The sequence below is a fragment of the Primulina huaijiensis genome, chromosome 1, assembly GCF_012295235.1.
Source record: "Primulina huaijiensis isolate GDHJ02 chromosome 1, ASM1229523v2, whole genome shotgun sequence".
Classification (NCBI taxonomy): Eukaryota; Viridiplantae; Streptophyta; class Magnoliopsida; order Lamiales; family Gesneriaceae; genus Primulina; species Primulina huaijiensis.
Genome location: NC_133306.1, coordinates 22,230,049 through 22,249,775, shown reverse-complemented (window position 1 = coordinate 22,249,775; position 19,727 = coordinate 22,230,049). Strand labels below are relative to the sequence as shown.

The window sequence follows — 19,727 nt, the reverse complement described above, 5'->3', positions numbered from 1 at the left end:
ACAAACAGTTTGAACGCAAAGCCGCGTCAAAAAGAAAAAGAAAAAGAAGAAGAAGAAGAAAGGATCGTGGATGAGATCATAATGGTTCTTTCTTTTTTAGGAATATATCCTACGGTTTGAACAAAAATTGTATTGAAGAAAAGTTCTCTTAGTGATAGGTCATTTGTTTGAGTCGTTCAAAAAACATCGAAAGTTCGTATAATGTTGAGCTGTATTTTCGACATTTAATGCAAACATATGTCTATACTATTATATTAAGTGTGAGGACATGATAATAACTACCTAGAGAGGACACCAACTTTTTTTCCAATTTTACCCTTAAATAATATTAATATTACACTTTTGTTTTTTTGTTTTTTGTTTTTAATTTCAACACACACTTTTATTTTTATTTATTTTTATTTCAACAATTCAAATATCAATTTAGTACCTCCATAATTTGTCAAATTTTACTTTAATCCATCGATAATAATAAAAAAGATTGTACACACACGCATCGCGTGTGCATAGTAACTAGTTTATATGAAGGAAGGACGACGCGTATAATGTTGAGCTGTATTTTCGACATTTAATTCAAACATATATTTATATGAAGCAGGGACGACGAAAGATTTCGAGATTCATCATTATAGAAAATTTTATTATAAAATTTTGAAGGCTTAAGTTGCAGTAATCTTACTGCCCTTGAGCTATACATGTCCATGCAAAGAACAATACAAAATAATTATTTTTGGCATTGTATAAGTCGTTTTGTGGAAGAAATGAATGGCTTGAAATTAATTACTGGATTGAATTTTTAGACGGGGAAGTAATTCATAAATTTAGATAATGATTAAAAATTTGGGTTGTAATTGTGTTGGGTGCAATAATTGTCTCTACTTGATAGAGCGATCGAACCGTGGTGCTTGAGCTGCTATGCGGTTTAAAAGATTTGAATTGAATCATTACCACCAGCTATAGCTTTTGGTAAAGCGGCAAGCGTTCGATCCTACAAATTGGATTTAAATAATATTCCAGGTTATTCTAGAAACAATAATTCTAGTTAAACATAATAATTTTTGACTTCAGAAGAAATCGTGATCAATGTCACAAATTATAAGAAAAATTTCATGCTATCCTTACGAGTATTATCCTAAATGGTTCGTCGAACGAGCGTCGATACCGCGTCATCACTCAGGTGATATATGCATGATCGTTTTATTTTCTGTAGAAGATATATATTTTAATCTAGATATTACATCGAGCAAGTGCATATACGGTGAATTAATCAAATAATAGATATGATATTTTTAACTGTGTGATATAGGGTATAATATTTAAATTAAATAAAATGGCAAAAGAACTTATTAAGATTGGAACTTGGACCTAACTCAACATCAAAAGCTAGCTCAAGGAGGGAAGATTGTCCAAGCCCATATATGCAAGTCTCAGGTATTTTATCTAACCGATGTGGGACAACTAACACACCCCCCTCACGCCCAGGAATGAACATCTGGAGCGTGAAGTTTGTAAATGACCCAACTATGGGCAGAACGGATGGTACAACACATAACGATAACCTGATCTTTGATACCATATTAAGATTGGAACTTGGACCTAACTCAACCCCAAAAGCTAGCTCAAGGAAGGAGGATTGTTCAAGCCCATATATGCAAATCCCAGGTATTTTATCCAACCGATGTGGGACAACTAACAGAACTTTGGCCGAAATCTCCCAAGGGCCAAGAAGTTCAGAATTATTTAAAAAGTTATCACAATTTTTTTAAATTTTATTTATTATATTTATAGGGGAGTCGAAATGAATTACTTACATCACAAATTAAAACTAATGTGCGATGACCTAACAAACAAGTTAATTTTATGAAACGAATCTCTAACTCGATCAATTAATGAAAAATATTATTTTTTATAATAAGAATATTATTTTTCATTTGTTAAGTCATCTCACATAAATAAATCGTCTTACAATAGATGGTTGCATGATATAATGAATACACGCTCAATATCCACGAGTCAAATATGAACAGATCGTCAACTTTTTTTTTTTAAAATTTTCAAAATAGTAACGAAAAAAACTTATAAAAAATATTTTTTTTTTGCCACTATAAAATAGCCCATGATGTGTAAAAGCACAACACTCCCTCTCATCATCAACAAGAAAAACATATTCAAGCACTCTCTCAATCTTTTTCCTTTCCTATCTCAAACTCATCATGAACATGGAAAACTTTGAAGATCTCTATTTGGAAAACATGTTATCCCAAATCCAAGAATCCCGCAGGTATATATAACGATACATATGTACGTATATATATTCGTATTACGACGTTTTTGACAAGATTAATTCCGTTTGATATATTGTTCTAGTCACGCCCATGAAGTAGATTCGACCGCGGCTGCTGCTGGTGCTGCTGCGTATTACGACTCGAGAGTGCCATCTGATCGAACTCAGGAAGCATTGGCTTCAAGGAACGTAGCTTTAGAACGGAACAGGAGGGAGAAACTTAACCAAAAGCTATGTCAACTGAGAGCCGCGGTTCCTACCATTTCCAAGGTGTTGACGCATCATCAATATATATATATGTGTGTGTGTGTGTATATATATATATAGAATGAAAATTGTTGTGATTTATTAATTTAGAATGGTTTAGCATATACTAATCATGAGATGAAACTAATTTATTAATGTAGATGAACAAAGCATCAACCATCAAAGATGCAATTGAGTACATTCAATCACTTGTTGAACAAGAGAGGATAATCCAAGCAGAAATTTCAGAGTTGGAAAATGGGAAGCCAAATTTTGACTTCGATCAAGATGCCGCAACTTTTTCTCATAGGCCCAATACACCAACAATAATGGACCAATATTGCTGTAATTCTGCAACAATTATTTCATCCCCTATTGAAGTTCGTGAGGTGGGTTTATTTGATTTTTATCTATTAATTTTAGAACTAAACAAAACGGACTTCATAATTCCCCACGTTTTGAAAATTTAAGAACATATATATACATTTGTATACATACGACTCGGTTTTAAGTATGATTTTGTGTAACGTAACACCGTGTTTTATTGATCAGCTCGAACTTGGAATGACTAATAAATTACTTCGATTTATGAGTTCAAAGTCGAGTTCGAGTTGCTATATTGGAAAATTACATTTGGGATGAACTTGATTATTGGTTTGCAGTTGAGAGTTTTGGATATGGGAGAGAAGACAGTGGTTGTTACCTTGGAGTGCAATAAAGGAACAGACACAATTATTAAGCTATGTGAAATTTTTGAGTCATTGAAGCTCAAAATCACTAATGCCAATATTACCGCTTTTCCGGGAAGGCTTTTGAAGACTGTGTTCCTAGAGGTACTTATTTTTACTTCTTCCAATCTCTTTTACAACTCTTCCACTCCTGGATGGATTCGAGTCATGATTTAAAATCAAAATCTTCAATCGATTGAGGGGTCGACTCGGTCCATAATTATTAGAGATGGTCGGTTTCGACATTTAATCGCTTGGCTCTGGTGCAGTAATTTGAGGAAATCTCCTTAGATATTATTGTTGATCCATTTGTCAAAAGCTATTTTCCAACTAGTCCATTTAATTGAATTGAATGAAAGATTATCTCGAGATACATTTGATTCAAAGAATAATATTTTTTCATATTGTCTCGTGAAACGTTCTAACCACAAGACAAATTTTGTAAAACGGGTTTCCGACTCAACTTAATTCATGAAAAAATTATTACTTTTTAAGTCAAAAGTATTACATTTCATGGTAATTACGGACCAAATCTACCTCTACTGATATAAATCTATGATATCGTCTCACAAAAGACTTACACACATATTTAGATTTTTCAATAAGTCATTGTTTTTATTTTAAAAATTTAAAAATATTTTTTTTCAAATTTTCAATACAATAAAATAAAATTTACTGCTAACATGACATAATGTCACAATGAATTTCGCATGGATCGAAAAAATATATATCGTTCTCTTCTATTTATTTTTTTCAGGCTGACGACGAGGGGAGAAAAGTTGTGAGAGCAAAGATTGAGGCTGCCATAGCAGCTCTGAATTATCCACACAGCCCTATGAGCACTTCAAAATATTAAGATTCCTTCTGATCATATATATACACAAGCTAAAGTGGTTCAAATTTTATTAGGTAAAAATAAGCGCTGATGATCCCTAAACGATTTTAAGGTAGTAGTGTTTACGAGATCTTATTTTAAGTACTCTTAGAAATACTACATACCTATGTTGTTAATAAAAGCTTTGTGGCTCTAATTTTGTCCATACACACAGGCTTTTACGGGAGTTTGTATCTTATCGATTTCATTTGGTGCTATGGATGATACAAATAAGAAATGAATAATAAGTATCATAAAATAGAGACGAGCAATTTACATAATGTTTCCTAATCTATAAATAAATATTTTGAAATATAATATATTTGAAAAATAACAAAAAATATATCCTACTTAAAATAAGTATTTGAATATTTTTTTTAAAAAAATATTCAAATTAATCATCAAAATTCTTATAAAAAAATCATCTTTAAAGTTCTTAATGCTAATATAATCTCTAAAAAAATTTCATCGATGCTAAAAAAATATTAAACACCGAAAAACTAGTGTATATAATAATTAAATATCTTGAAACTCAAACCAAGATGCTCTAACGATAAAAATCCCAAATATGGTCCTTTTCATCGTGGTCACAATAGGTTAAATATAAAATGGTCACAAATCTTTGGTTTTAGATTCACTGTACCAGAATCAGCCAAAAGTAATAACCAAGGACTGAGGATGAAAGTTTATAAAAAATAAATTATGTGCCCGTATTTATAAAAATAAATTATATATGTTATTTTGTTAACACATGTTCATCTTACTACTCGAATCACTAATTAATTATTACCTTTTATATCAATCATTAATCGAAAATAATTCACGTTGCGTTCGAATTTAAATCATATATAAACTAAATATAGCTTGAATTTCGATTATAAATCGAATATAATTAGTCATCCAAAATATATTTATCCTATTCATGAATTTTGATATTTAAATCTAAGTTGATATATAGTCGGCATGAATTTGTGGTACTAGATCTTCGATAATATGGTACATTTTGACACAAAACGTGGTACTTTATAAGCTAGATTGTGGTACAATGAACACGAACATGTGGTATATCTTAACTTATACACTGACAATATCATCTCATGTAAATATCATTTGTCACAAACATACGATACCATAACACTTATATTAAAAAAAGTTCAAACTAATTTGAACACAATTTCTATTGATCTCCTTGGGAAAAAAAGTTATAAAAATATTTGAATTGTGGCAACAAGACATCACAAGATGAAAAAATAGTTACGGATTATTTGGTAATTTACAATAAGTGGTGAAACTAAAACTTAGTTTTATATCTTATTTCATATTATTGCATTAAATTTGACATATATTACATGATATAGTTATCGTTATTTAATAGAATAATGGTATTAATCAAATTTAAGTTGGTATATAGTCTGCATGAATTTGTGGTACTAGATCTTTGATAGTGTGGTACACTTTAAGACAAAACGTGGTACTTTATAAGCTAGATAGTACAGAGTTAAAATATAATTACAGGGGTCTGAAGTTAAAAAAAAGTTTTAACTTTGGGTATTTTTCCCCAATTTACCATAGTTTGAACTGAAAATCATAAATTTTGAAATAGAGTGTTGGAAAAAATGGATTGATCTCTCCATTGATACCAGGGATTTTGAGTAAAATCCAAAAGTAAATCTATGAGGACTTAGACTCAAAATAGATAATATCATATCATCATGCAAATAGAAAAATTACACACTTCAAAAGGAACTAGTAGAGAATGTAAACTTCAAGATGGTGAACAAAATTTTAAACATTTGTTTTCACCCAAAAAAATATATATACTGCATAAAATTTTAAAAATTCGTCGTTTAAAATGAACGATTATTATAATTCGGGATCGAGGACGACAAAACAACGTAACATTATACATATTAACATAGCTTGCTTCTTCAGATTGAACACGTACAAATAAGACCCTAACGTATGGTCGCCAAAGGCCACACATAATGCCCAAAACACACCAAAACTTTCCTCATCTCATTACATCCGAAAGAAAGATAACATTCAGCCACCAATAGAAGCATCCCTCGTCACCATCGAAATCTCTTTGACCAACCATCTCGTGACATGTCAGCGGATAAGAAGCACTTTTAATAATAATAATAATAATAATAATGGGGTAGCATGCTTAAGATAGAAAGGTAGAAATTCTATCATGAAGTCCATGAATGTCGATTATTAGGATTGGAACAGAGAGGCAAGGTTAGCCGTAGANTGAAATTCTATCATGAAGTCCATGCATGTCGATTATTAGGATTGGAACAGAGAGGCAAGGTTAGCCGTAGAGCTATCAGCTTAAATGGAAAAATATTTCAAATGTCATATATAAGTTTTAATAAATTTATAAATTTTTTGCATTTTTATATCATACTAATTCACTATTTTTATTAACACAAAAACTCTTGTGATACGGTCTTATAGGATAATTTTGGGAAACAAATATTTTATTTGGATCAATCATTACAAAATATTATTTTTTTTATATAAAAAATATTGTCTGTTTATTGTAAATATTGACAGAGTTCATGACTCGTCTCACGAATAAAGATCCATGAGATTGTCTCACAAGAGACCTACTATTTATTAAAATATATAGATTTGTGATCGAAAAAATTACACACACATATAAATGTGTTTGTATGTATGTATTAAAAAATCTAAATTTTTCCATCAAAATATATTCCTAGATTCTAATTTATTCCAATTAGCATGATATAAACTTTTTATATATTATGCTATATTGCTACATTTCTCCCAAAAATAATATTTTCATATTATATTATTGTTTCTAAAAAAAATCTAGAGGGAGAAAAAAATGTGAAAAATCCCAAGCCGACACTGCAAGCAATTATTCACTGGATTCTAAGGCTTCCAAGTTCTACCTTTTCATATATTATTATTCAATCCTAATTATTCACCATCGTTATTGTGCAATAATTAGAATCCCAGAATTTAATAATTAATAAAATATAAAAAAAATTTGGATTCTTGTTAATAGATAAATGAAATCCATACATATATAAATATATATTAATCCGCAGCTGCTACTCTTCTATGCATTCCGAGTAAACTTTTTGATTAATACAATAACTTGGTAACTACGTAGATAAGATAAACAATTTGGCATTAACATATTATTTTGTTATGGTTAACGTTCTGCGCAAAAGTGCAAAGACAGGTAGAAATTTAAGAAATCTGTCCCCATGCATTACCATACAACCCAAGAATTGTCCATTCCTCCGTTGTCATCTCAATCTCCACCATCCATCCATTTTAAGAGCGAAGAAATCTAGTGAGACAAACACTCAAACAGTGTGTGTGTGATTGAATAAGTAATCGGCTGCGTATCATCCTAGCCCTTCATTCCTTCTCTCCCGTGACTACTTACTACTGTACACAGCATACATACTGCCTCCGTTTTTTTTTTTTATTTTTTATGTTAATATATATATTTAGATAATACGTTTTCCAAGAGATATATAACTTTGGGACCTGGGATTTTTTTTGTTGAGTCGTTGGTATTTCAAATATAGATTGAATGTACTTTGATTCTTGTTTACTAGTTTTTTGCTCAGAGACTGTATTTTTTCTGGGATATTTGTTTTGGAGGATTTTTATACAAGAAAGACACTACCTTTGATGATTCGATGATTTCAAAAGTGGTTTTTTGAGCTTTCTGGTGTCTGAACGCTGATTCTTTTTCCTCATTTTTTTGTCCTCCTTTCTGGGTTTTTGAAGGGTTCTTGATCGTTTCTCATAGCAATATCGCATAATATATTGCTAAAGTTTTTGGCTTTTTCTACTCTTTTTTTCCTAAAATAAAAACCCTTTCTTTTTGGTTTTGTTCATATAATGAATAAAGTACTCTCCAGGGTTTAAGGTTCTTGGATTTTCCCCCTTCCCAAAACATATTTCATCTCTTCAAACTCTTCTATGCCCAAAATTTGAAAATCCGTTATCTGCAGTCCTCTGTTTTAGCTGGCCTCAATCCATAAATCACAAAAATTCCTGTTCTTGAATTGAATTATTCACCACTTTGTTCTGCTTTTTGTTTTAGTTTGCTTGAAATGTCTTCTTGTTTAAGTGGAGGTGGCAGAGCCTACAGATTAGACCTTGAAATAATAAAATCCCCCACAACTTCTTGGATTTCAAATTCATCTTCTCCATCTTCAAGTCTCTCAGAATCCACCAATTCCCCGCTTGCAATCTCAACAAGAAAGCCAAGAACCCCAAGAAAAAGGCCTAACCAAACTTGCAATGAAGCAGCATCCATTCTTTCAACAGCTTCTCCAAAAATTTTCCCCAGCAAACACCTCAAAAATCGTTGCAAACTCACGAAATCATCGTTTGAAATAAAGAATCATTTCTTGTTAGAACCATCGGAGCTTCTTATGCGGCCTTTCCAAGTGATCGACAGCTCAGGATTCTTGTTACCGATTTTCGAAAGACCTCGGTTCCTTACTCTGCCTAAGAGTGCTGAAAAGTCATGCCAAATCCGGGAGAGACTGATTCTGAGAGGAGTTCTCTAGAAATCTGCGACAATTCGCACCAAGATTTTGATACGGAATCAATTTTGGATGGGGGTATTGAAGAAGGGATCGATAGTATAATTGGAAAGTTGAAAATGAATAAGGAATCAGCTACCGATACAAATCATGACAAAATTACGCCAATCGAGATATTTTGCTATGGTTATCCTATTGGTCTGGGAGTTGATTATGGATTTGGGTTGAGAAGGGAATCGAGAGCAATGAGAAATGTTAACGAGGAGGATGATTGGTGGAGATTTCCTAGTGTAAACGTTCTTGATATCAATCCGAAAATGGGGGAAAATCGGATAGAAAAGAAGAAAAAGGTGGAAATCAAGAATATAGAATCATCCAAGGAGGATGCAGCCTCAAATATCATGCCAAACCAAGAAAATTTCACTTGTAAAACAGTTCGGGAGGAGTCAATTCCTCAGCCAAATGAACGGCTATTCTTGAAACTGAACTACGACAGCGTGTTGGACGCTTGGTCCGATAAAGATTCGCCATATTCTGGTTATTCTCCTGTCTCCAATACTGCCGGAGATGATGTCCAAGTACGTAAGTTCATTTAGTCATTTATGTAAAGGGAGTTCATGAGCACTTGAACTTGGCTTCTGTTATTTTAGTTAATATATGATAGTTCTTTTCTTTTGCATTGCATGTCACTTTTGGTAGGAATAACTAAAATTGATACAGTGTTTCTAAAAGGAAATTAAGATCGAGGAACTCATTTTGTGTTTTATTTTTAAAAAATAAGTTTCTTTTTTATATTGAGATTCGCAGGAGAGAGCTATTTTTTTTAAAAAAATGTAGTATTAAAATGTAACCAATTTAGTATAAGTTCTTGAGTTTCTGATATAATTAAACAATATTTACATAGGGATATTTCTTTTGATTTGAAAACGAAGTTTTGCTCCACATGCCATTCGTTTCAACTTCTTTTTATGAAATTTCATGTAATAATTACTCATATTGATTTCTTCTCGAGTTCTATTGTTTTAAAATATTGGAGTTATATTAATATACAATATACATTTTACACGCAATCTTGTCGTACGCACACGTATTATGAAACGTAATTTTAAATAAATAAATAAGCCAGTTCAAATGTTATAAATATGTTATTATTATTCTTGAAAAAGGCCAAAATTTTCTGTCTCGGCATATTTGCGCATCATGAAAATTCTTGTGAGACGGTCTCAAGGATCAATTTCGTGGGTCGAATCTCTTATTTGGGTAAAAAAATATTAATTTTTATTGTGAATATCAGTATGATTTATCTGTCTCACATATAAAAATTCGGGAGACCGTCTCACAAGAGACATATTCTTTGTACATATTATATTCCTTTATTCTTGAAGTTCAAATTACGATGTATCCTTAAAATTCCAATGACTATTATTATATTCAAGTGAAGATGTGATTGGTTGGGTGCAGGTATGGTTGGCACAGATGGACTTGTTCTCCGAGAACGGAGGAGTTAGAGAGGCCAGTGTACTACTACGCTACAAAGAAAAGCGACCGTCCCGCTTTTTCTCTAAGAAAATTAGGTACCAGGTCAGAAAAGTCAACGCATATCAACGACCCAGAATTAAGGTATTTTTTTGTTATTGATCATCAAACTCGATTCCGTCGAGTCGAGTATTGATCGAGCCGCTGAATTCGTTTGTTCAACAACGATTAACTTGAAGGATTTTATCATGCAAGGGTTATTTGTATACTTTTGTTGTAATGGTGCAGGGACGATTTGTTAGAACGCTGAATTCTCCGAACAACGAAGAGGGATGATAAAATCTTGAATCTGATTTTGTTTGGCAGTTGAACTTTTGATTTGTTTTAGGTTTGTTTTCGTTCTTTAGGTTTAAACAAGTTGGGGATCCGGAGGAGAGCATTAGTTGAAGTAATTTTTATATTTCTTCGAATATCATATGGTTTTTAATATATTATTTTTAATCACAGACTAGTATTTTTTAAAAAAATAAAAGGAAAAAAAGGTAATGTTTGGTTGGGGCTAATTTATGGAAAATACTCAAAAAAGAAAAAAAAAACATATATCATCTAACTATTCTATTTATAAATCAATTTAGGCAAAAACTTGGGTGAGACGGTCTCACGGGTCGTATTTGTGAGACGGATCTCTTATTTGCGTCATTCATGAAAAAGTATTACTTATTATGCTAAGAGTATTACTTTTTATTGTGAATATGGGTAGGGTTGACCCGTCTCACATGAGACCCAATCATTTTTTTTAATAGTTTTTTTTCCATAATAAAATATAAGTTAAATAACCACATTCCCTTTATTTTATATATATTATTTATAAATAGAGTATATTTTAATTTTTTTTATCGATAAATAAAAATGGGACACTTTTGGATAAATCCCTAATCATAAAATCAATTTTACANAATAAAGATTCATTGATCAAAAGAATTTAATTAATACAAAATGCACCGACATATCCGGATGAGACAAAGCTAGTTTATACACCACTCCAATAGTTTGTGCCGTCACAAAAAGGTCGCTTGTGTACGGCTTTTCTCCTTCTCTCCATTCTTCTTCGCCTCTATCTGTCTGCCATCCTTTTCTCTCAACCGTTTTGCGCGTTGTCCAGTCTTCTTCGCCTCCGAGAGCGTCGGCCAGGTGCGTCTTCCCCATGGTTTCGTTCGGCTCTGCTGTTTCACTTGTGTCGAAGTTTTTCCTCCGGTTATATTTAGCGTTTTGGAAGGTGTCGGATGGTTGGGATTAATTTAACGTTGTGTTCTTCGTGCCTTCGTTGAGGTTCTTCGCTTGTCTCCTGTTAATTAACTGAGCTACCAAAGAAAATACTTTAGCATACTACCATTTGGACAATTAAAAATCTCGGCCAAATTTTTTTTTTGGAATGATTCGTTTGTCATCTTCGATTAAGTATGTTGCATCTGGTTTTAACGCTTGTTTGTCCCTGTGCTGAGGGTGTGGATGAGCTTATTGATTTCGGTTTCCTTCTAGGTTATTCGCTTTTGTTGTTGCGGTGTTCTCGCATCCTGGGTTCGGAAAGAGTTTCCTATGTTAGTTAGTTCCTCTTGTTTTTTTTCCCGGTTTCATTGCTTTCAATTTGTTATAGTTGTACTACGTTCTGTCTGTTCTTCTTTTCATCAGGCAGAAGTCATTGGGTTTTTGTCCTGCTTTCGGTTTGCTCTTCTCTCGTTTATGTTTAGGCTTTCTTATGTCTTGAGATCGGCCAGCATTGAGTAGTTAGATTTGATTTTTACCATTGTGTTTATGGTGCTGTTTTGGGTTTTTAGCTTCTGCCTTAATACTGACTTCAAATTATAAAATGACCTAGCTTGCGTTGAATACGAGGGATCCAAAATCTTCGCCGTTCTTGTGAAAGTGTTGTGGGCTATTTGCTGTTAATCTAGAAAATTAGGCTTTGATCCATGTGAGAAAATAAATCGTTTAAAATATTTTATTAATGTACGTCTTGCACCAAGAAAAGGTATAACTTCTCCTTTTTTGAGAGGAAAAAAAATCATTCTGAAAAAATATGTTTTGTTAGTTAAAGACTGAAGTAATGTCTTATGTCACACCTGGGTAAAACTTTAGAAGTTCATCTTTCTTGAACATTCAACATTTTCAAAAGTTTGTTAACTTATCTAAATGTCAGACGATGATCCGTTTTGTTGGTTGTTATTATTTTCCATCACCCAATAACTTTGACAGTGCTAACTTGCTGCTAAAAAGATCGGCTAAGACACAGCCTCCGTCAAATCAATGCTACTCTTACAAGCGCTGTCAATCAACTAAGAATGTATTTTGAGTTTGAAACAAACAGCTATTTTACGTATATTATCGAAAAAGAGATGGCGTAGCAATAAATTGGAAAATTGTAAATTCACATGCTCTCCACTCTGTGGACTCTCGTTCGAAGTTGTTTTGTGAGCTTGCCAAGTGATATCTCTGTATATTACTCCGCTTGAACAAGTTGTTATTCCGTTGATCTGTAGGTTTATTTCGGTGTTGCTATACTGAATTACACGTGCCACCATTAAGAAGAATCAATAAAGAAAAAATATAGCCAGTTCGTCAGCTCGCACTGCGTACAGGTTTGATATTTTATTACAACTTTATTAGTTTAGACTTGAGTACTCTTGGTTTTTTGTTATGTATGTAGTTCGTTTTTTTATATTTACCATAGAAAGTTCTTAACCATTAGCCTTAGTGTTCATAGGTTCTAAATCAATTTTTTTTGGTGTTATAGTCAGCTTTATTTCACAGCTTCGCATATCAGCGAACTGGGCAATATTAGAATCAGATTTTTTTTATCTGTTTGATATTATAACTTAGCGATGATGCTGCGGCAACAGAAAGATAACCCAATAGAAGTCAACAAGACTAAAAACTGTCGTAAACGAACATATGCTTGTTTAGAAGATCGTAGGTCGGAAAAAAATATTCGCTGCTGCAAACAAAATAAAATGCATGTTTTACATACACTTGGTGTAGAAAATACCAAGGCAGACCCATTAATGTATGTAGCAAGTACTCCAGATGTACTACCTGATGTATCATGTTGTAAGTTTTGTGGCGCAACGCACATATACGCTGAACCACCACATCTTGTTGCTCGTTAGGAGAAATAAATCTTTTACCTTCATAAATGCCTTCTGACTTGGTACAACTATACGCTGGTAATGCTGATGATGCAAAATAGTTCAATACACGTGTTCGTAGTTACAATAACATGTTTGCTTTCACATCAATGGGAATACATTGCGACAAATCTTTTGCTAAAAGAAATGCTGGAATTTATACATTTCGTGTACAAGGTCAGCTTTACCATTTTATAGGCCAATTAATACCATCCGACAATGAAAACCCAAAAAACTTACAACTATATTTCTTTGACATTGAACATGAACTATCTAATCGTGTGTCAATTAAGTCATTTACAATAATTCATATATCAATTTACTGATTTATCAACACTTCATGTATCGAAATAAAATTTCTAGTTAATAAAATAGTAAACTCACTTTAATATTTTAAAAAAACATTTAATAAATTTATCGAGCATGATAGCAATCAATATTGGATCCCCAACTCAAAAGAAAAAGGCCCACCGCAATTTGATGCTCACACAAAAGGAACGAAAAAATTCTGGGGAAGGAGGAGAAGTGGGTGTTCTCCTTTCTTGTTCGAGTGGGTAAACTTTTATCTTTTGTGTAGTTTGATTTTTTTAAAAAATATTTCTAGTTTGATTGTATGCCATGAATTATGGAATTTTTTTCTAGTTGTTTACGTTTTCAATTTCGAAGTATTTCTAGTTTGATTTTAGGCGTGACTATTAAATTTTATTCAAGCATACCTGCATTACAGTGATAGATTCATCTCTCTGTTAACCATAACCAATGCACATTTAGTGACACAATGGTGCGTACCCTTTATACATGTTTGTGAAAATGACTCTGAGAAGTTCGCTTTTGAAACAAGATTCAAACTCTGGAGCAGGAACGGATCTTTCCAAGGGCTGTAACGCCTTCAATAAGGGGGAGAGAGAGAGGGGCACGCACCGAACCTTAAAATTTATCTGAAGTAGAGAAGGTAATAATCAGGTTTACAATGAGAACCCATTTGAGGATTACTTTGGAATTTGTAAAATTAGTCTTGATTTAGCCCGTGGGATTGTGCAATGAGTTGAGTTGGTCTTCTCTTGTTCTTCTTTTCTTGTTCTTTGGGAGTTTGATTTTAAAAAAAATCGTACTTTAGAAGGGAATACGATTAAAGGAAAACAGCAAAGAATTATTGATTCAATGCTTGATTTTTTCATATTAGATTAGATTGATCCGATGCTTAATTTTTTCTAAGAATTATTGTTGCCTGGCTGTCTTAACCCATCGTATTACTTGAATCCTCTGTATTTATACTTTCATTTCAGTTAAATTAGGGTGTGTACAAATCATTTGTTTCACAGAATTATTTTGAGTACAAAGATATCCCCATGTGTGCTATGATTTCTGATGCTATTTACCTTCTGGAAATCGAGTTCTCATTTGTTTTCTATGTTAAAGTATATTATAAAACCAGATATTAGAGGATGCATGTCACTGGTATTAGCAAATAAAGTGGAAGTGTTTTGTAATCCCAAAATATTTGCAGCCTGGAGCATTTAACTAAGGCCTAGGCCAAAACATGCCATGACAATAGTCAATGCTTAAGTTGTTGTAGATTAATGGTACCTTTTTTGGATGGAAAAAATATTAGTTTCCATATGTTTTGAACTGCTTTCAATGGTTTAAATGGTTAAATATATTGGAATTTGGTATTGTTCTTAAAAATGATAATCGAATTCCACTATTAATTTTCCTCCTTTGGACGCAGGGCACAACTCGTTGACGGTATAATTTGTCTTTTTTGGTAATATGTATAACTTATTATATTAAGAGCCCATTTGGTTAAAGAAGTTCATGGGTTAAAAGCACCTTTTTAAAAACTATTTTCTTAAAAAATGTTGTGTTTGGTTACAAAAGCTGTTTAGAAGCTGAAATTTATGGCTTTTTCGCTTTTTCTTCTAATTCTTTTTAAAATTTAAAATAAAAACACTTTTTAACATTTATCCAAACTTCAAATTCGCTTATCTTTTTTTTTTTTTTTTTAATAAAAGCACTTTAAAAAGCTGGAGTTATTTAAGTGTTTTTAAGTTATAACTTCTGAATCCAAACTCACTCTAAGTTCAAGTCCCCGAACTCTAATCTGTGGATTCGTTCCTGCTATGGAGTGTGAGCTTTTGATGTTCTACTTATGTTTTCTTATTTTATTTAACAAAATACAGATGACGTCTTCATTGGAGGAAGCAATGCCTGATGATGTTATGTTTATGAAGCTTGCTCTACAACAGGCAGGTGTTCAGTTATCCACAAATTTTTTTTTTGTGGGTCTACATGCTTTTTATGCAGTTGATGCAACGATCATTTAAAGTTCTCATTTTTCTATCTGAGTAGAAGCCTTTATTAGATTAACACAAATATGTTAATCAAGTCAAACCAAGATCAATAAATGAGTCAATACTAATACTGATCACGGATGCACAGTTCTTGGGTAGAACCGTATCTTGATGTCATTCTTTTTCGCTTTATTGATATACTTGAGTACTTTGGGTATGAAAATTATTGAACTATTACCCAGGGTATATTGAGATGATTTTGATTATTCTCACCTCTCCCTTGCCAGGCTAAGCTTGCCTTGGACAACCTTGAAGTACCAGTGGGGTAAGCTTCTTATGCTCTCCTTTTAAACAATTATTTTTAAAAAAAATTCCCTCATTTTTCAGATGGGAAAGCAAATACCAGTAATAATTGTAACTTAAATTTAGTTGAAAAAATGAAGATAAACAATTCAAGGGGGAAATAATTTTCTGAGTGATTCTTTATAATATCCATGATATAAGTCCCCATTATACCTTTTACGATAGGAATAGATCGATAAGATTGAGACTTTTATTATGTGGCTGAAAATTGATTACCAAGTTTTCATGTAATCCTCATTAAACTTCTGTTGTCATTTAATCAGTTGTATTATTGTTGAAGATCAGACTGTCATTGCCTCGGGGAGAAATCGGCCTACTGAGACGAGAAATGTATGATCTCATATTTGAAAAAATATAATCTCTCTTGAATTTGTACATGCTCAATTTTGTTTGGCTCGTGTGTCGTTGTAATATGTGTATTATCATTTTCATTTGTTATCTACAGGCCACTAGGCATGCAGAGATGGAAGCAATTGATAAGCTGCTTGAGCGGTGTCAGAAAAGTGGATTAACGAGGGGTGAAATTTCTTTGAAATTGTCACAGTGCACCCTTTATGTTACATGTGAGCCATGCATAATGTGTGCAGCAGCTTTATCTATCATTGGTATGGCAAAACAAATACTTTGACATTTTTCTTGTTGCTTTTAGTGGTGATCCTTTTGGTTGTCATCACTTGATTGTCAATCAGGTATTAAAGAAGTATACTATGGATGTGCAAATGATAAGTTTGGAGGTTGTGGATCGATAATGTCCTTGCACAAATACAACTCAGGAAAATATGCAAGGTTTGAATATGAGATATAATCTTTTTTCGATATTATGGCTTGTTTGTGGAAAAGCTATAGTTTATAAATCATATCAAGATGTTATTTTTGAAGTGACTTTGTGTGATTATTTGTAATATTTGGTGAATGCTGAATCATATGCTTCAACCTTTATGTCTCCTTTTGTTATGTGTGCCTGTATTGTATTTTGGTTATTTGAATACACTACTTATTTTCACTACTCGTGCTGCGTTATGGAATTTGCGAATTTCTGGGGATAATAACTCTTTGTGAAAAGTGTAGCTTTCTGTGCTATACTTGATTTTTACTACCTTCACACCATGAATCGGGAGTAGGCTTCCATAACTGAACACAAATTTGTTTGAATTAGTTTTTACCTTTGTTATCATATTTTGATTTTCTCTTTTCAGTTGGTAACATAACTGAGTAGAGGGTTCCTTGTTTTATTTTTTCTTTTCCTTTTTGTTATTTTTTATTTTTATTTTTGACAGTGACGAAGGCTCGAAAAGGAAGGAATTTAAGTGCACCGGAGGAATAATGGCATTAGAAGCTATCAATCTTTTGAGAAGCTTTTACGAACAAGGAAATCCCAATGGTATGTATATTTATAAGAGCCGGTGATGCTTAGGAATTAATACTTTCACTGTCCCATCTTGTTTAGAAATCTCATCTGATGCCTCTCATTCTAAATGGCAAACTTCTTTCTTCAATTTCCCTCTCATTAAAAGTAATGATATAGCACCACTTTCGAAACCTTAACTTGTAAGGAAAAGTGTTTTTTCAAACTTCTAGCAAAGTAAAATTCCATGTTTCATATAGTTGTCAAAAGCGCAAAAGTGCACGCTTTGAGCGTATTGCCTGCCCTTCAAAACGCATGACTTCCACTAGCTTTCTTTACCAACAGATTACACACAGGTAATAGGAGATCATTAGCTTCTCCCCTCTCCATTTGAGGGATGCCAATCCCACATTCTGGTGCCGTGATAAATCATAGGTATTGTTCCACTTAGTGTGAAGCCAACCTCGGTAGCAAAAGAACCATGTTAGAAGAAAAAACTTTATGAATTATTCTGATAAACAACAAGATATTGGAAAAATTACAGCATGTAGCATACGACTTATCTTCCATGTCACCAAAGCCTGATGGAACTTTAATTCATTTTTTGGACATTGCTGTCTCCATAAATATTTTGACACCTTACACAATTCAAGATGAAGGATAGTTACAGACGGCTCCTTTATCTTATTTCTCTCGAACTGGTGAGGAAGACATTTGGTCAAGGGAATAACTATTAAATATTATAGTGGATGAGTAAACTGACACATTTTGCCCCATATTCCCCCAACATACTTGTGTTGATTAAATGTATAGAACACATGAAACATATTAAAGGAATGTGAACTTTCTACATCCACCACCTCCACAACACTTGATTTCCATTTTGGTAAATTTTTTTGCTTGTGGTAAACCAGTTCATATGTTTTTAGGACAGCATATGTAGTTTGCACTTCGAGTAAAAGCATTCTCGTCCCTTGACATTAATCAATAACCTTATAAATGCTAAATTTTATATTTAGTTGTGGTCTTAATCTACTGATGATGGTCATACTTATTGTTGTAAAATTCTCCAAACATGTACAGTGTCATCTGAACTTCTTTTCGCTGATGCGACATTTCATTTGATTAAAAACAAAAGGAATTTTGTCTCATAAAAAGTTAATAGGAATGTGCAGTGTCTATTATTTCAGTTATTGGCTTGAGATCACAACTTCTGCACCATTGACGAGTTTTTGTTACATAAAAATTTATGGAGGACATATGATGCTTAATATCTCAATTATTCAGTCTCAGGCCACGGTGCTTTTCTGCAACATTGCACCCTTAGTAATTCCATTACCTGAATTCTTTCATGTTGTCAACAATTTGACTTTTTAAACGAAATCGACTCTTCGCTTTTTCTTTGACAATTTGTTTCTTTTAACACGACTTAGCTCCAAAGCCTCATAGAAAACTGATGCAACCACGGGACTAAAACTTATACTCTACATCAAGTTTCGTCTTGTCTACTACTGAAAAGGTACATATTTCTGCAATCTTGTCATTATGTCGTTATTTCCTATCTATTTTATTTTGCTTTAATGCCCTCTCTTAAGGATGAATCATTATTTGATGCTTTATGTCCTCTATACACGAATTACTGTTACAGAAGAACCTAGGCGAAAATAATTCATGCTAACCTTCTATCTAAATTACTTGGTACTATGTCATTCATACGTATGGTCTTCCATTCACGTCTCATATCTCAGACATGCTCTCTATTTGGTTTTTGAAAGTTCTCTTCCATCTTTTCTTTGAAAATGATTATACGAAATTACATTTGCTTCTTCACACCTAACCGTGTCTCTGACCCTGCCAGGTACTTCGATTTAGGAAAATTGATTCGGCTCTAAAGAACCAAATTAAGGTGCAGTTTATGGATTTTGACAGAACTTGTCACTAATTTGAGGGAGTGAAGAACCAGAATTGGAATTCTTGATTGCATCGATAATCCAATTGAGTTCGATTTGATTCTGGTTTTTTGACATAGTGAGACAGTTTACAATCATTATTTATTTTCTCATTCGTGATCAAACGGATAATTTGTAGAAGCTAAACGGATAATTTGTAGAAGCTGCAAAAAACCATGTTCTTTGAGATTGCAAGAAACTTGCAAACTATTTGCTATTACATTCTTGAGTGAACTGATCTTGGGCCAATCTGCTAACCTAGCAATATCCATAAAACTCACTCATAAATGTAGTAAACCCTCAGCAATCTACTGTTCGAAATTAAATGACATTTAAAGATGTTTGTGTCTGTTGATATATTATGTTTGATGTTAAAATCTTATCCTTTCAATTTTTTATTATGTTAAACATGAATAAAACAATATTTAAGTACGGGGAATTAATA

At 32.7% G+C, this 19,727-nt stretch overlaps 2 protein-coding genes and 1 pseudogene across 9 annotated transcripts in view; all 3 read left to right on the top strand.

Moving 5' to 3' along the window:
* Positions 1-19,502, top strand: part of LOC140985014 (tRNA-specific adenosine deaminase TAD2-like) — a 58,489-nt gene extending 38,987 nt beyond the window's left edge. The window contains exons 1-10 of one of the 8 annotated variants that reach the window (XM_073452741.1): positions 11,214-11,343; positions 12,690-12,788; positions 14,194-14,286; positions 15,515-15,580; positions 15,913-15,950; positions 16,252-16,318; positions 16,434-16,593; positions 16,678-16,774; positions 17,266-17,369; positions 18,767-19,502. In XM_073452741.1, coding sequence (XP_073308842.1) covers positions 15,515-15,580; positions 15,913-15,950; positions 16,252-16,318; positions 16,434-16,593; positions 16,678-16,774; positions 17,266-17,369; positions 18,767-18,807 — 573 coding nt within the window. In that variant the 5' untranslated portion in view covers positions 11,214-11,343; positions 12,690-12,788; positions 14,194-14,286 and the 3' untranslated portion in view covers positions 18,808-19,502. Of the gene's footprint in view, positions 1-11,213; positions 11,344-11,691; positions 11,751-12,689; positions 12,789-13,721; positions 13,889-13,934; positions 14,287-15,514; positions 15,587-15,912; positions 15,951-16,251; positions 16,319-16,433; positions 16,594-16,677; positions 16,775-17,265; positions 17,370-18,766 lie in introns of those variants that run through there. The other 7 variants (XM_073452752.1, XM_073452769.1, XM_073452761.1 and 4 more) reach the window with 7 other exon arrangements.
* On the top strand, positions 2,134-4,288 carry LOC140962100 (transcription factor bHLH35-like). The gene is made up of 5 exons (XM_073420999.1): positions 2,134-2,281; positions 2,368-2,554; positions 2,692-2,919; positions 3,193-3,363; positions 4,016-4,288. The coding sequence occupies exons 1-5, from the start codon at positions 2,214-2,216 to the stop codon at positions 4,112-4,114; spliced, it is 753 nt and encodes a 250-aa protein (XP_073277100.1). The 5' UTR covers positions 2,134-2,213; the 3' UTR covers positions 4,115-4,288.
* On the top strand, positions 7,445-10,651 carry LOC140984992 (protein CHLOROPLAST IMPORT APPARATUS 2-like; annotated as a pseudogene).
* Positions 19,503-19,727: the final 225 nt, after the last annotated feature.

Excerpts from the sequence above, each read along its gene's own strand:
- LOC140962100 (XM_073420999.1), top strand. The coding sequence starts at position 2,214 with ATGAACATGGAAAACTTTGAAGATCTCTATTTGGAAAACATGTTATCC. Across the intron at positions 2,920-3,192 it reads CCCCTATTGAAGTTCGTGAG|TTGAGAGTTTTGGATATGGG; the intron begins GTGGGTTTATTT and ends ATTGGTTTGCAG. Across the intron at positions 3,364-4,015 it reads TGAAGACTGTGTTCCTAGAG|GCTGACGACGAGGGGAGAAA; the intron begins GTACTTATTTTT and ends TATTTTTTTCAG.